The sequence below is a fragment of the Ochlerotatus camptorhynchus genome, unplaced genomic scaffold (genome assembly GCF_037179485.1).
Source record: "Ochlerotatus camptorhynchus isolate MF236.1 unplaced genomic scaffold, CSIRO-AGI_Acam_v1.1 ptg000304l, whole genome shotgun sequence".
NCBI lineage: Eukaryota > Metazoa > Arthropoda > Insecta > Diptera > Culicidae > Ochlerotatus > Ochlerotatus camptorhynchus.
In genome coordinates this window covers 2,563,968-2,580,776 of record NW_027040792.1, presented here as the reverse complement: position 1 = coordinate 2,580,776, position 16,809 = coordinate 2,563,968, and the positions used below count along the sequence as shown (strand labels likewise).

The 16,809-nt window shown below is 45.6% G+C and overlaps 1 protein-coding gene across 2 annotated transcripts; it reads right to left on the bottom strand.

Moving 5' to 3' along the window:
- Positions 1-3,897: 3,897 nt before the first annotated feature.
- On the bottom strand, positions 3,898-15,060 carry sqh (Myosin regulatory light chain sqh). Of its 2 annotated transcripts, none has more exons than XM_065228927.1 (2): positions 14,956-15,060; positions 3,898-4,811 (listed from the first exon to the last, which is right to left on the bottom strand). In XM_065228927.1, the coding sequence occupies exon 2, from the start codon at positions 4,778-4,780 to the stop codon at positions 4,256-4,258; it is 525 nt and encodes a 174-aa protein (XP_065084999.1). In that variant the 5' UTR covers positions 4,781-4,811; positions 14,956-15,060; the 3' UTR covers positions 3,898-4,255. The 2 variants fall into 2 exon arrangements, with proteins under 2 accessions (XP_065084999.1, XP_065085000.1); XM_065228928.1 differs by lacking the exon at positions 14,956-15,060 and adding an exon at positions 13,535-13,693.
- Positions 15,061-16,809: the final 1,749 nt, after the last annotated feature.

The following is a 16,809-nucleotide window of genomic DNA, read 5'->3' as shown; positions in this document are numbered from 1 at the left end:
AAATTGACCGGATTTCGTGAAAATCGTACCCCGGTTGTTGAGCCCAGCTCGTCGCATTACACCTTCTAGAGCGCTGTTGAAGAGTAGGCATGAGAGTCCATCAGTCAGAGTCACCTTGTCGCAGTCCCCGGCGAGATTAGAATGAACTGGATAGTTCACCCGAAACCCTTACGCAGATTTGCACACCGTCCATCGTTAATTTGATCAGTCTGATCAGCTTCCCAGGAAAGCCGTTCTCGTCCATGATTTTCCATAGCTCTGTGCGGTCGATACTGTCGTATGCCGCCTTAAAGTCGATGAACAAATGATACGTTGGGACCTGGTATTCACGGCATTTCTGGAGGATTTGCCGTACGGTGAAGATCTGGTCCGTTGTCGATGAAGCCGGCTTGATAACTTCCCACGAAATCGGTCATTTTAGGTGATAGACGACGGAAAATGATCTGGGATAGCACTTTGCAGGCGGCATTCAAAATGGTGATCGCTCTGAAGTTCTCACATTCCAAATGGTCGCCTTTCTTGTGAAATGGGGCAGATTACCCCCTCCTTCCACTACTCCGGTAGCTGTTCTGTTTCCCAGATCCTGACTATCACCCGGTGCAGGCAGGTGGCCGACTTTTCTGGGCCCATCTTGATGAGTTCGGCTGTGATACCATCCTTACAGGCTGCTTTGTTGTTTTGAGCTGCTGGATGGCATCCTTAACTTCCCTCAGCGTGGAAGTTGGGTCAGTTCCGTCCTCTGCTGCACTGACGTAGTCGTTTCCTCCATTGCGCTGGTCTCCCGTGCGTACGTTCTCCTCGCCATTCAGGTGCGCATCGAAGTGCTGCTTCCGCTTTTCAATCACCTCACGTCCATCCGTCAAGAGGCTCCCGTCCTTATCCTTGCACATTTCGGCTCGCGGCACAAAGCCGTTGCGGGATGCGTTGAGCTTCTGGTAGAACTTCCGTGTTTCTTGGGAACGGCACAGCAGTTCCATTTCATCGCACTCCGCTTCTTCCAGGCGGCGTTTTTTCTCTCGAAAGATGCGGGTCTGCTGTTTCCGTTTCTGTTTATAGCGTTCCACGTTCTGTCGGGTTCCATGCTGCAGCATAACCGCCCGCGCTGCGTTCTTCTCCTTCAAAATCGCTCTGCACTCCTCGTCAAACCATTCATTCCGTCGACTTCTTTCCACGTACCCGATGGTGCTCTCGGCTGCGTCGGTGATGGCTGCTTTTACTGTACTCCAGCAGTCCTCTAGAGGGGGCACATCAAGCTCGCCCTCCTCTGGCAACGCTGCCTCGAGATTCTGCGCTTATGCTAAGGCGACATCTGGTTGCTTCAGTCGCTCTAGGTTGTACCGTGGTGGGCGTCGGTACCGTACATTGTTGATGACGGAAAGTTTTGGGCGCAGTTTGACCATCACCAGGTAGTGGTCAGAGTCGATGTTAGCGCCACGATATGTCCTGACGTCGATAATGTCGGAGAAGTGCCGTCCATCAATCAGAACGTGGTCGATTTGCGATTCCGTCTGCTGTGGTGATCTCCAGGTGTAACGATAAGGGAGGCTGTGTTGGAAAAAGGTGCTACGTATGGCCATGTTCTTGGAGGCGGCGAAATCGATGAGTCGTAGGCCGTTCCCGTTCGTCAGCTGGTGGGCGCTTAACTTTCCAATCGTCGATCTGAATTCCTCCTCCTGGCCTACCTGAGCGTTTAGGTCTCCTATGATGATCTTGAGGTTGTGGCTTGGGCAGCGATCGTCCTCGCGGTCGAGCTACGCGTAAAATGCGTCCTTGTCATCATCAGTGCTTCCGGAGTGAGGGCTGTGCACGTTGATTATGCTATAGTTGAAGAATCGGCCCATGATCCTCAACATGCACATTTTTTCGTCGATCGGCCACGAACCGTTCACGCGCTTCTGCATTTCACCCAGCTCGCGTGTGTTGCCGGCAGGGTTGAAAAAATCATGAAAAAATCACCAGCATTCACTATGAAATGAATTTTTCATCCATAGTGAACTTTGATGAATTTTAGTGATTTTTTCAGCCCTGGTTGCCGCAACTCTGGTAGATGGTATGATTACCTCTAAACGTTCGCACCATGGATCCTGTCCAACACACCTCCTGCAGCGCTACGATGCCGAATCCGCGGTCCTTCAGTAGATTGGCGAATATTCGGGTGCTCCTGATGAAATTGAGAGATCGATAGTTCCACGTGTCGAGTTTCCAATCGCAAATCCTATTTCGTCGCTGGGGTCGTTGCCGTTGGTCTCGGTTCGTATTCCTCTGTTGCTGATTTTCCGTAACAATGCTTTTTTACGGCTGGCTCGCAGGGCCTGACACCAGCCCACTAACTTTCTGGAGGACCAGGGTGCACAGTTGTGCTTAAGAATCCTTCACTGGCACTCGGACGTAGATCAGCCGTTCCTAACATGGGGAAAAGACGCTGTTGTGAGCCGCTCCTCCTGGAGAAGAGACGCTCAGGCTTGCCGAAGCAAACCCCCTCCCCCCCCCCCCTTTCCTGTCAGCCTATGACCAAAGTTCCCACCGTGGTTGGTTACCCGATCTTCCCTGAGGTTGCTCACAGTTCCCGGCCTGTATCACGGGGAGGTAGGGATAGGAGTTGCTGGGATGAGGCTAGTGATCTCAATGGGATCTGTATTGCACATTACCCAGCGTTTGCCAGCTAAGATGGCTCTCTTCAATCAATTTAGCCAATCCTCTTTTCAGCATATGCGCATCCACTTTTACCTTAGGCTACGATTTTCTTCCCTTCAGCATCCTTTGAGTGTTTTGGCAGCGGCACTAGCCCTCTCGCTCTTGTGTATGTCTACTGTTTTAGCACAGACAAACAGACGTAACTCTTCATTGTGTATCTTCGTTGATGCATTTAACGGTTGATTTGAACATTATCAGTTCCGCGAACTACTCGCCGCAGCGCTGGCATCGGATCACTTTGACGTTTCTATATATTCTATAGAACTTTTATGCAATATTGTTTACGAGTTAGCGAGCAAGCTTGTTTTCCGCGAGAAGCCAGAGAGATGTCGTTACTGAGGTTATATGTTTTGAGATACTATGTTTTCAAGAACAAGTTTTTCAAAGAGTTACGTCTGTTTGTCTGTGGTTTTAGGGTTAACAAAACGTGAATTTTCCCAACCAACAATAACTCATACAGACGAGAATCCACGGATTGTAACCAACTGGTTACAAGTTTGAATTGGAGTGAAAAATTAACATAGTTTGTTTATTTAGGAAACCTTCGGTTGTTACGTTGATCAGTTGCTTACTGGGATACCGATTATTCCAACAACGAACAACGAATAGATTTTCTAAAAACATATCATCCAGTTCCCAAGTTTCATCATTTATTAAGTTTGACATACCGGTTGCAAAACAAAGAATCTCAAATATTACAACAGCAAATCAAGCACCAAACCCATCATCTTCGATTACACACTGACACGGAAATATACAGTTGATATCGGCTTGCGGTTCGTCGTGTCACCAACCACCGTGTGAAAAGCTGATTCGGATCACCGACTTTGTGACTGGCTCGGGGGGATCCGGTTTCATACGCTACGATCTGCATCTGTTATTTTTTTTTCTATTATTGTAAGTACTTACTTCGAAAGGAATTCAATTCATCGACACAGTCTTCTTGACTGTGATGGTGACCTTCGAGGACGCACTGCGGCTCAATGAGCTTCCACCGACCGCTGGAGCCGACTGCGTTTCGCCGAACCTAGTTAATTTGCAAACACAAAAATCGTTAGAAAAATCCATCGTCCCGCCGTTTGGACCAATACAAGACACATATGACACAATTCTAATTTCTACTTACTACGAATATATATTCTGTTTGTTGCTACACAGGAAAAGACAGGAGGACAGTTCGGATTGATTGATGGTCACTTGTGCTTATCATTTTCTTATGACATATTAAATATATTCAAAAATGTTTCTTGCGGTTTTCAATAGAAGATAAGTAATATTCTGAGAGTACTCAATTCGTGCTAAACTCGGTTGCTCACAATTTGCAAGGGTCGAAACGGAAGCATAAATGCTAGAAAAATTATTTTCGATGAAGAATACTGACAATAGTTGGAACTCCAATTAGGAAAAACGAAAAATGGAAAGATTGCGACGTTCAGACATTTAGAAAATGGAAAGATAGGTAGGTAGGTAGATAACTAAAAACTAAACAAATAAACACATATATACGGAACCAAAGCCCGAATCCAGAAGAAAAAAAAAAAGAGAATCAAATGAGGATCAATTACTGTTCGTCCTTGTCCTTGGCTCCGTGCTTCAGGATTCTGGTGAACTCGATGTAGTCGAACATGGTATGCTTGATCGGAGCCTCGCGGAACATCTCGTCCACATCCTCGTCGGTGAACCGGTCGCCCATCGTGGTCAACAGCTCCCGCAGCCGTTCCTCGTTCAGCATGCCCGTGTTCTCCTCGTCGAAGCAACCGAAGGCGTTCTTGATGACATCCTCCGGATCGGTGCCCTGCAGCCGCTCGCCGAACAGTGTCAGAAACATGGTAAAGTTGATCGGCCCGGGCGCTTCGTTCATCATGCCGTCCAGGTAATCCTCGGTCGGGTTCTTGCCGAGCGAGGCCAGCATATCGTGCAGGTCTTCCTTCTCGATGAAACCGTCCCGGTTTTGGTCGATCATGTTGAAGGCCTCCTTGAATTCGGCAATCTGGGCCTGGTCGAACATGGCGAACACGTTCGAGGTGGCGCGCTGGGCACGCTTCTTCGTCGTTCCACGACGGCCGGCCGTTTTGCGGGAAGACATTGTGCTCGTTTGGTGTGACGTGACGGATTATCTGTGGTGGAGGGAAAACAGTAAAGAAGCAGTCAATAAACGGTCAGTTCAGTTGATGAATACGTCAAGGAAAAGAAGACGGCCAAAGACGTCTGGGACGCCCTGAAGAATGCTTTCGAGCGAATTGGGATTGCAGGCAAGTTAATACTCAAGAAGCAATTCCAAGAGCTACGGTTGAATGAAGGTGGCGACGTGAAGGCTTTCTTACTTCATCTCGAGAAGATTCTGCGAGAGTTGAGGGCGGCGGAAGTCAATATGCAGGAAGATGACGTTGTGTGCCAGCTCCTGCTTGCCCTTCCCAAATCTTACAGAGCGCTCATTACGGCCCTGGAGACGATACAGCCACTACAGTTGACATTGGAATACGCAAAGAAGCGACTTCTGGATGAGCAGGTGAAGCGAGTAAATTCAAGTCCTGCAAGCGATGCGGAACATTCGGAAGGTTCGGCATTTGCTGGTAAGAAGTCTGGCATTAAATGCTTTGGCTGCGGAAAGTTCGGGCCCAAGCGGGCTGACTGTCTGGAAAATCGTCCCACGGAAGAATCTGGACCACCACGGCACCGAAAGAATGGAGGAAAATTTCATGGAAAGCAGAAGTTTGGAGCAAACGTTGCCGAGGAAATGCTACGTTATCCGAAAAGCGTATCGTCTGGATTGTTGATTCTGGTGCGACGGACCATCTGGTAAGGAGCAAAGCTGTCTTTGAAGTATTGCATCCGTTGGCCAAGAAGGTGCGTATTGCGGTGGCTAAATCTGACCAAGCACTCGTCGCAGAGTATGCAGAATCCGTGAAGGTCGACGGAAGAAAAGTACCGGCAGTAGTGAAGGATGGCCTTCATGTACCACAGTTGGAATGCAACTTGCTCTCGGTGCGATGCGTTGAAGACAACGGAATGGCAGTAAGAATTTCGAACGGAACCGTGAAAATTCTGCCAGTGTGGAGGGATCATCACCCAGCATGTCGCGTATGCTATTTGGAAGACCGTGGAATTCCCGCAGGTTCAGATACTGGGGGCTGGAATGTGTTCGATTGAGGCTGGAGTTCTACAACCAACGCAAGTCCTGTGGAACGGCGTTCCACCGAAGTTGTGCGAGATCTTCGGTGTGACCGGTCCTCAAACGCGACGCTATATCTGATCCCGCTGGTTCAACTGTTCTGTCCATTTCCTCGTCATCCCTTTGATCCGTCTGATGAAGAGGGAGCGATTTTGGGCCCACTCTGCGTCCCAAGCTTCCCGTACTTTGCTAACGATCCACCGCTTGACATCGTGTAACGGTACTTCGTTGGTATAGCGAGGGGCAGATGGTCCTGCCCCAGCCAGAAAGTCAGCATCAGAGTTGCCTGGTATTCCACAGTGCCTCGGAACTCAGCAGAATATCGTGTTTGGTGGTGCGGACTTCATCGTCGCCTGTACCCAGGGATGAGTCGGAGCCTCAGATGTCGCTCAGGGCTTGTATGACGCTGTGCGAATCCGTGAGGACCAGGATCGGTCGGTCGGAGAGCGTTGTAGCAGCGATGAAGATGGCAGCAGCTTCAGCAGAGAAGACAGAACATTGCGACGGTGTGATGTTTCCGGCTAGACCGATACCGACCCCGGCCCGAGAGCAAGATCCGTCGGTCTATCGGTGAGTCTGCGTGGGGTATTTTTCTCCTAACATTTCAGCTACAGTCCTTTTCATGGCTGCGGAATTGTCTCCGGCTTTGAACCTGTCCTTAATCCGGCTTTCGATTTTGGTAATGGTATTTGCCAGCATTTGTCTCCATGCCAGTGGACCCTGGCCACCTGGGGGGAGATTTTCGTTGGCAGCCGTGCGGAGGAGTCTGTTCCCCTCGTCGAGGAAGAAGATCCCTTGATTTCCGGATGTCTTCGAGATTAAAGCAGCGGTTATACGAAAGCGGAAAGGCAGGATGCCTGCGTCAATGCATGCAGCGTCAGCGGGGGTGCTATCGTAGCTAAAAGCTTATCCGTTGCGATGCAGGTCATCTCCAACCCGTACAGAAGCCGACTGTCGAGATAATTGCACTCGCCACGTGAAAACGGATGCTGCGGTTGTTCGATCTATTCTGTCGGTAAATGGTCCGGATGAGATTCACTCGGCTGCGGCAATTTTTCTTGAAATGCTGTTCAAAGTTGGGGAATCGGTCAACGAGAACTCCCGGAACTTGGACGGCCTCCTAATCGGTGTCCGCTAATTCTGTGTCGAGAACTCCGTTCATCGCCACGAGGAACAGGGCGATAACCGATCCTTGTGGGACACCCGTTTCCTCGGGGAAAAGCTGGGATTTTTGTGTTGCCGACCAGTGCGCAAAACAGTCAGGTTCATTGAGTCATCTTGATATGAATATGAACTGCCATCTGCCTCATCATTCACTGCCTCGTGAGAGTCTGAATGATTCAGAGGTAAACGAGTCACTGACAGCCAAGCACTCAGTCAGTAGCTCAGTCAACACGTTTATTCTTCTGTGATGGTACCCAATATTTGTTTTGAATGACTGAGCGTGCATTTTCTGTGGAAAAATGACTCAATTACATGCTGTGTGAGCGAAGGCAAGCGGTGTGCGTTGCCTGCTCGTGAGTGACTGAATGTTTTTGTTGGCTCTTTCATTGCTTCGTCCTTTACCGTTTGGTACAAACTGTCTGCACAGAGCAATGGATTGAATAGTGCAGTGCTTTCACACTCAGCCTAGGCAGTCAATAATTTTAAGCTCTGTTGCCGACTGCGACTCGGAATGAGCGGTTGGAGAAGGAGTTCTGGATAAAGTGAACGATGGGTCCGTTAAGACCTCAGTCGATTAGTTGCTTAAGGACGAGGGGCGTCCACGTTCTGTTGAAGGTTTTCGATATGTCGAGCGATACTATCTCGGTGTGCAGACCACTGTCGTAGGCGTTCTTGAGAACTTCCCCTATGGTTGCGAAATAGGTGGACGTTCCGAAACCTTGTCGGAAATCGTGCTGTCGGTGATCAAGGAAATTTCCAGCTTCGAGGTGTTGCTTTAGTCTTCGATTGACCATACGCTCTAGGACTTTGGCCATACAACATGTTAGCGCTATAGGACGGAACTGGCTGATTTCACGGATGGCTACCCAGGCTTTCGGGATGGGAACTACCAAGCTTTCCATCCATACTGCTGGGTACCCGTTAGTGAGCCAGAGCTTGTTGAAGAGGTCTAGCATCCGTAGCTGTCCTGGTACCGGTAGCCTCTTGAGGATATCCGATTTCGTCGGGTCCCACCGACTACCCGTTGCTGCAGCGAAGGGCATGCTGTAGTACCTGCCAAGATAATGCTTGGTTTATACCGGTACTGGCGGTGTCGGGTGGTACTATGAAGTCTGCGATGGATGCGGTTTTCTGCTTGAACTTGTTGTCATACTTGTCAATGGTTGCGAGCTCGGCGAAGTAGGTACCGAGTTCATCAGCTGCCGTTTCCGGATCGGAAACCGTGGAACCATTAACCTGGACGTGAAGTGGTGTCGTGCGTCGTTTCCCACTAAGGGCGTTGATTCGCTGCCAGAGATCGGCCGAGGATTGCGATGCGTTCATCCTTTCCAGGAAATCCATCCAGCTGGATCGCTTAGCATCACGGATTTCTTGTCGGCATTGGTTGCGTAGTTCACGGTAGTGAAAAAGGGCCTCCTCTCTGTCGTGGTGTCCGATGGGAAGCACGACACGAGACCGATGCCACAGTTTCGCTGTGCGGATATAGAAAAGTCCAAACTTTATCGTGAGTGGAAGGATTGGCAGAGTGGTTTGGAACGATATTTTGATGCCAACGATGTAACTGACCAGTACAAGAAAAGAGCAAAGTTGTTATATCTAGGGGGGGCACTGTTGGACAAAGTATTCACCAATCTTCCAGATGGCAAAAAGTTCCCAGTTGTGTCCATTGAGAAGAAATACTACGTTGTTGCTATTACTGCGCTTGATAACTATTTCTTGGAAGGAGTGGAGTCTCAATTTCAGGACCTTACCAAACCCACCGAAAATAACACAGCGGAGAGAGTGTTCAAAGCGAAAGAAAGACCAATGCAGAGGTTCAGTCGACCTCAAGCACCGTATATCAGATCTGGATATAGTCGTCAGCCTGTTCGTCAATTTGGCAATGTTGTTTGTTTCAACTGCGGAAGATCTGGGCATATTTCATCATCAGAGACTTGTTCAGCAAGAGGAAAAAAATGCCGAAACTGCAACCGGATTGGTCATTTTGATACCAAATGCAAATCATCTCCAATCTCCATGAAGTCGAGTCAGTCTTCCTTTTCGGCTCCGAACAAGAAAATTAGAGCCGTCGAAGAATTACGAGCGCAAGATTCTGAAGGTGATAAGATCTACTATGCATTTTATGGCGGCAATCTTTCGAATATGTTAAAGTTTGAAGTAGGAGGTGTTCGTTTAGACATGCTAGTAGATTCAGGAGCGGATGCAAACCGGGTGACCTTGGAGGCCTGGGAGCATCTAAAACAGGCTGGCGTTCTGATTGCGAACTTCAAAAGGGATTCGGACCGCAAGTTTCTCTCTTATGGGAGCAATAAACCTTTGGTTGTTCGAGGAAAGTTTACTGCTGAAATAAGAGTCGACAATAGAACGGCTGTAGCACAATTCTACGTTGTTGAGAAAGGACAAACTTGTCTATTGGGAGATCACACGGCAAAACAGTTGCAAGTGGCACTGAAAGTCAGTAGCAATCTCAACCATATCCAGGATATCGAACCGTTTGCTTCAATCAAAGACATCGAAGTTCATATTCACAAGCAACCGGACGCGAAACCCGTTGTGCAACCCGTTAGGAGGTTGCCGATACCCACAGAACAGAAGGGGAAGTGCAAACAAATCGGTGAATCAAAAATGGTTCGTTTTTCTGCTCAACAAGCTATGTGTTGTGGTAGCGTTCCACACGGGCTTTCTATGTGCACTCACACTATTATAGCATGCTGCCTATCTTAACTGCAGGCAGAAGATGCCTTCTACCGCTAGGTTCGCTAGTGTTCGCAAATGACAAGTGGAGCCACTTTCTGATCCGAAGTTCCACTCCTGTGCGATACCTCTTGAAGCAGAAGTCAACCGTAAGCTAGAGGACATGCTGAACCGTGACATCATCGAGCCAAAAACTGGTCCCACTACATGGGTCTCCCCGTTAGTGGTCGTTGCTAAAACTAACGGTGGACTTCGGCTGTGCGTAGATCTTCGGCGAGTAAATCAAGCTGTTTTGCGAGAACGTCACCCAATGCCGGTGATTGATCAGATTCTTGCGAGGATCGGTAGCGGAGCGGTATGGAGTAAGTTAGATATAAAAGATTCGTTTCTTCAAGTTATGGATTCTGTAGATTCTCGCGATATTCTCACATTCATTACGGACAAGGGTTTATTTAGATTTAAAAGATTACCATTCGGTCTAGTAACAGCACCGGAGATTTTCCAAAAAGTGATCGATGGAATTCTATGCAGGTGCGATGGTATCTGGATGATATTTTTGTTGTGGGAAGGAATGTTGAAGAACATGATGCTAGACTAGAAATGGTACTGATATGGCTAAACGAAAGAGGGGTGCAGCTCAATCGTGACAAATGTCAGTTTAGGGTAGAAAAAGTGGAGTTTCTCGGCCATAAAATTACTAGATCAGGCATAGCACCATCCCATACCAAGGTATTAGCAGTTATGGCTTTTCGTCCACCTGCGAATGAAAGTAAAGTTCGTAGTTTCTTAGGACTCGCAAACTACTTGAATAAGTATATACCGAACCTAGCAACCCTTGATGAACCACTTAGAGAGCTTACCAGGAAGGGCGTGACGTTTATTTGGGAACCACGACACGAAAAGTCGTTTCTAGCGATAAAGCAAGCTATGGCAGATGTTAAGATTCTATAATGCTGGCCATAGGACAGCAGTGATTGCGGATGTCAGCTCAACTGGGCTCGGAGCGATGCTGGTACAGATCGATGAGTACGGACAACAAAGGGTTATTAGCTTAGCGTCAAAATCTTTAACAGAAACAGAAAAACGCTACTGCCAGACGGAAAAGGAGGCCCTGGCATTGCTCCGGGCGGTTGAGAAATTTCAGTTCTACCTTCTAGGAAGAAGATTTGAACTACTCACGGATTGTAACTCTCTATTATACTTGTTTACGCCTCGATCTCGCCCTTGTCCCAGAATCGAAAGGTGGGTTCTTAGACTTCAGTGCTTCGATTATTCTGTTGTTCATATTCGTGGTGATGAGAATGCTGCTGATGCTTTGTCGCGCCTATCCTGCACCACTATAGAACCTTTCGATTCAGCTAAAGAGATTATTGTTCGGCATATTGCTGCAGTAGATGCTGAAACTGTCGCTGTTTCTTGGGAAGAGCTGCTTTGCACAACACGAGTAGATACAGAAATCATGGATATTTTCAAATGTCTAAAAGACAACTCGGTAGACTTATTACCCACTGCTTATCGTATTATTTCCGCAGAGCTTTGTGACGTAGGCGGAGTTCTTCTACGAGGTGATCGCATAGTGATTCCAACCGGGTTGCGCCAGCGGGTGATGGACAGTGCTCATGGTGGCCATCCTGGAATGAAAATGATGAAGTCTTTTCTCCGAACCGCAGTTTGGTGGCCTAAACTAGATGCCGACGTCGAAACTTATGTGAAAAACTGTCGTGGATGTGTGTTGGTGACAACTCCAGATGCTCCAGAACCAATGCTCCGAAAAGACCTGCCTTCTGGTCCTTGGGAAGACATAGCAATTGACTATCTTGGACCACTTCCCGAAGGTCAGCACCTGCTCGTTGTAGTAGATAGCTACAGCCGATATTTAGAAGTGTGTGAAATGACATCTACAGACTCTAGTGACACCATCGGACGTCTTCGTGAGATGTTCAGCAGGTACGGCGTACCATCGCTTATTAAGGCAGACAACGGTCCACAATTTGCGAGTGAAGAGTTCAAGAACTTCTGTAAAGGATATGGGGTACAACTAGTGAACACAATACCATACTGGCCACAAATGAATGGTCAGGTTGAACGACAGAACCGTTCTATATTAAAGAGACTACGTATTGCACAAGAGCTTGGTAAGGACTGGAGCTGCACGAATTCTTGCTAGTGTATCACGCTACCTGGTGAACTGGTGAAGCTCCCTCAAAACTGATGTTTGGGCGGCGCATCAAGAGCAGACTTCCTCGTGTGCCCGTTTCTTTTGACGATGAGGCTGTGCGAGATTTCGACAGTCTTCAGAAAGAGAAGGGAAAGGTATATGCAGATGAAAAACATCATGCTCAATCCAATAGCATCCAAGAAGGTGACCGTGCCTTCTTAAAGAGAATGAAGAAAGGCCACAAGTTGGAAGCAGCTTTTTCCCCGGAAGAGTTTGAAGTTGTAAGAAAAAGGTGATCTGACACAACCGGCCGGTCGTCAACATCTGGAAAGGAATTTCGTCGTAATGTTACCCACTTGAGGAAGGTTCCAGGCAGCGGCGACCAGGTTGCTGACATCGAGCCTGAGGGTTCAGCTTCAGAAGATGATCTGCAGCAGCTGGCGAACAGGACATCGAAGAGTGCTTTAGAAGATGATATGTTGCGTAGTTCCAGTTCAGCTATACCTCAAGAAGAGACTTCCAAACGCAAACGATGTGAACCCACAAGATTCAAGGACTATGTGCCATATTACATTCAAGAAACAAAAGGTGGGGTTGTAGGATCTGGCAGCACGGTTAGGGAGAGGATGTAGATGAGGGTTTTGACAACACGCCAAAGGGGGTATGGAGGAGGAGAGAGGGAGAGAGATGAAAAAGAAAAAGGGAGGTTTGGTGTTTGGGATGAAGACGCGAATAAAGTGAGCTCTGAATAGGAAACTAATTACCCGTGTAATATCCGATTTATCCGAAGGGACTTCACGACAGTACAGTTACATACAGTGGTGGCCTTCAAATTGTTATAATCAATTGAACTGAAATTTTAATAAAATAATTTTCTTAAGCACGCCGTCATTTATTGGCCAATATCGTTGAAATTTTAAAACTATAACACTTCGGAAATGTCGAATTATAAATGTGCTAATTAGTTGGCCATTTTCAAACAGCCAATCAATTTCCGGCAGGCGCTTCCAATTATTTGATATTACGTACACGCAAATTCAGCATAATTGTAGTTCTGTGTCAAAATTTCAGCTCAATTGATCATAACATCATAAGTTGGCTAATTTGTATGAAAATCGGCCTATTGTGCCACCACTGTATACCATTTCAAACCAGTCTACCACTAACTAACCGTGCTTCCTATCATGTCATTGATGCCTCGCAAAAAAGGCCATATCTGCATTACCTAAAAAATCTTTATCAAACCACGACGAAGACACTTCGATGAATCATCATACCGCTGCACTTCAACGCGATGGTTGGTCGCACCAGAAAAGGAAACACCCATTACCTTCATTCTACATTCGCACCTCCATTAACGAAGGTGCTCAAAATTCCTCTGTTTCAGCGATCTTCGTAGCACGAAAAACTCCCAATTAATCATCTGTTTAACTTTTCACCACATTTCCCACATCGCTACTCGAGTGCGACCGTCTTCCAAAACAAATTCCTTCCCGGAACCCACGCATATGGCCCTATTCCGCACAGATTGGTCACAACCGTAGCACGCTGGCAGCATTGGAAGATACTAGGCCACTCACTTTTTTTCTCTCACAGTTACGAAAAATCAGATGTGATTCAATTTTGTAAGAGTCACACCACCAATCACTCACCTAAAAATACAACACTAAAATAGACTTAGCCGAGCAGCAGTATGGATATCAACAGATCAATCGCGGTCTTTGTGTTTCAAGCACGACGTGTCTGGTTTTCTTTATTCCGGTTGCAAGTTGGTAATTCGTCTTCTCCGGACGAGTCGCGAGCGAGGACTGAATCTGAATGTGTAAAAGCGCCACAATCATTACACACGGTTGTACCATTTCGCGTGTACTAAGTCACATTCACTACTAGTGCGCTAGTAGTGGTAAACGATATCAACTGGACTTGTCGCCAGTGTTGGATTTAAGCCGTGAAGACGGCGGTGGTGATTCCGTTGTTCATATACGTTAGATAGCTTGTAGTGAAAATTTCAGAAATTTTTACCAATTCTGAACCAATCTGAAACCGCGAGTAACACACGACCATGCATTGAAAGCCCGTTCACAAGTCCATATCTGAACCTCTGAAGGAGGTCACCCGTTGTCGCTGTCGCTGAAAAGTCTCACTGCAGCAGCAGCAGCAGCAATAACGACAGACAAGTAAAGGCCACACGATCGGCGACCGACGGAGACGCCAGCAAAAAAGGGTAAAGCGTAAAAACATCACCCGTATATGGTCATCTTCGAATCTCCAGCTCTTCAAGCGAAGCAGCGTAAGCTGCTTGCAGTTGTGCACAAATTGTGACACAGTTTTAGAGTTTGGTTCATTCTGACTATGTAGGTATCTACCTAGATCAAAATTAAACCGAAATTCTTCGAAAACTCTCCAATTCCTTAATTCAAACTTGATACCATCTCCGGTTTGGACAGATTGGGACCTATCAGCTCAAAAATGGTCATCATCAGTGCGAAGTTGTTTTGTCCAAAAATGGACTCATTATGCAAACCGGTCAACAATTGCTAAGTGCCTGCGTCCGCTGCGCTACTGCGGCCTGCGGCACAAAAAAAAAACCCATTGCATAATCCAATCGAATGCAATAATTATTTTCGTTACTTTGCACAGAAATATAACCAGATGATATTAAAAATTTAAAATCCAGGACGTCGCCACGCAAGTCCGGAAGTCGAACGAAAACAAACCCGTTCGGCTCGGAGTGACACACATCTTCCTTTCGACGTTATTTTTTTGTTTACTTTAGCTAGGAGGCGGATATTTCCGACCGCGGTTAGTAATCTGCACATAAATACCAAAAAAAAAAAAAAAAAAACGAATCACGATGGGACTATGCCCCGTAGCTACCATGTAAACTGTATGCTCAGAAAGCAAGATTCTGACGTCAGCCGAATGGAATTCAAGGCAATGACAAACATTGAAGGAAAAAAAACATGACCAAGTTGTTCGGTCCCAAATCCTCCCGAAATTCACTTTTGCCACCCAAATTCCATCAACAACATGAAATTTCACCGCTAAGCTTGGGAAATTCAATAAAACTTACCGGAAATGCGCCGGAAAACTGAGGAAATTTGACGAAACAACACGCACTTGAATTTTGACTCACTCGCGATGGATTTTTTTTATGTTGGTTCGTTCGTTGCTTTCTTTTGTGTGACTGTTTTCTCGAATGAGATAAACGGGGAACAAAGTGGAAAACGGAGCAAAAACTGCTGACGGTTTGACAGTTTGATACACTGGGATAAAAATGAACTTGGAATTTTGCGGTCAGCACTAATCTGAGGCAGTGGTATCGGATCTTAAGGTATTAGCAACAATCAATACGAAACTAATTATTTTAAATTGGCTCTCTACTTGACTAGCCTATTGGTCCCAAGCAAACGATTAACGTATCCCATTATAGCTGAAATTCTAGTATTACACTATGTTTTTTTTGATTCGCTATGAAAGATTGACAGATAAAATGAGGGGTTCGTGGATTTTCCTATGTTCCGAGGGGTGCATCGATTAGCTTGGGACCAAAGAGAGTACCAGAGCTGAGCCAAAAACTTTAACACTTTTCTTCGGGACCTACTAGTCTTAGAGTTACCTCTATGGTATCTCCCCGCCTAACCGACGACTCGATAATCCGGAAAATGTATCAACGGATTAAAAAGTATAAACACGCGTTTGAATACAAGGTGCTGTCAATTTTCAGCACGACACGAAAGGTGAAAAGAACACAAATCTCGCGTCACTTTTCAAATAGACCAATGTACACTGATAAATTGAACTATTTTCATTTTGGTTGAAATTTAATCAACTTGACATTAAACTCAGTTAAATCATATCGAATGATTAAAAATTAATCCTCTCTTTCTAAAAAATAAGCATCTGATATTAATCCCAGTTTAATCATGGTTAATTAGATTGTAGGTTATCTCTTTTTGAATAAATTTGAATCATTTTTGATTCTATTTTAATAATTTTTGATTGAATTTTAATTTTTTCTGATTATATATCAGTATTGAAAAGAATAACATTTAATACTGAAAAGATTATTTCGATTTTAATCATGCATGACTACTGCCGAAGTAATCATGGCTCGGACTCAATAAGGTGAAGCAGGAATCTGCATACTTTTTAAGCTTTTTTGATTCAATTTACCTTTGAGTGTAACAAATGTAAACAAATCGAGTTAAGCGATACAAACTATTACCAACAAACAATACGAAACTAACGATTTTAAATTGGCTCACCACTTTAGTAGCCTATTGGTCCCAAGCAAACGATTAACGTACCCTATTCTAGTTGAAATTCTATTACTACACTATGTTTGTTTTGATTCGCTATGAAAGTTTGACAGATAACATCAGGGGTGTGTGGATTCATGCAGAACATGCAGGGGTGAGTGAAATAGCTTGGGACTGCTTGGGACCGTTGTTCTGGTACTGAGTGAGCCAAAAATAATAATGATTTTCTTCGGGACCCAGTGGTCTTAGAGTTACCTCTATGCTATTACTATTCTATGTGATACAAAAACACCCATCCAAATTTACTTTCATTTATCACGCAGAAAAAAACATAGTGCAATCAAACAAATTATGTTTCATGTTAAACAAAATTTTAAATAGAATATGGATCAATAAAATTGATAGATTAATTCAACAACAAAATTGAGTTGGGATAATACTACTAATTTTATTGAATTGAACATCGGCTTTTATTGATTTAAAAAAATGTTTGCTTGAATCAAATTGAAGCATCATTTAAAGTAATTGTCGTTTTTGTTGCATTGAAATGTTATTTTTATTGTTTCAAAACCAAATTTATTTAAATTCCCAGGTCAGATTAGCTGTCATTATAAAAAATAAACTCACATTTTTCAATTATGGTTTCAATTAAGTTACTAACTAAG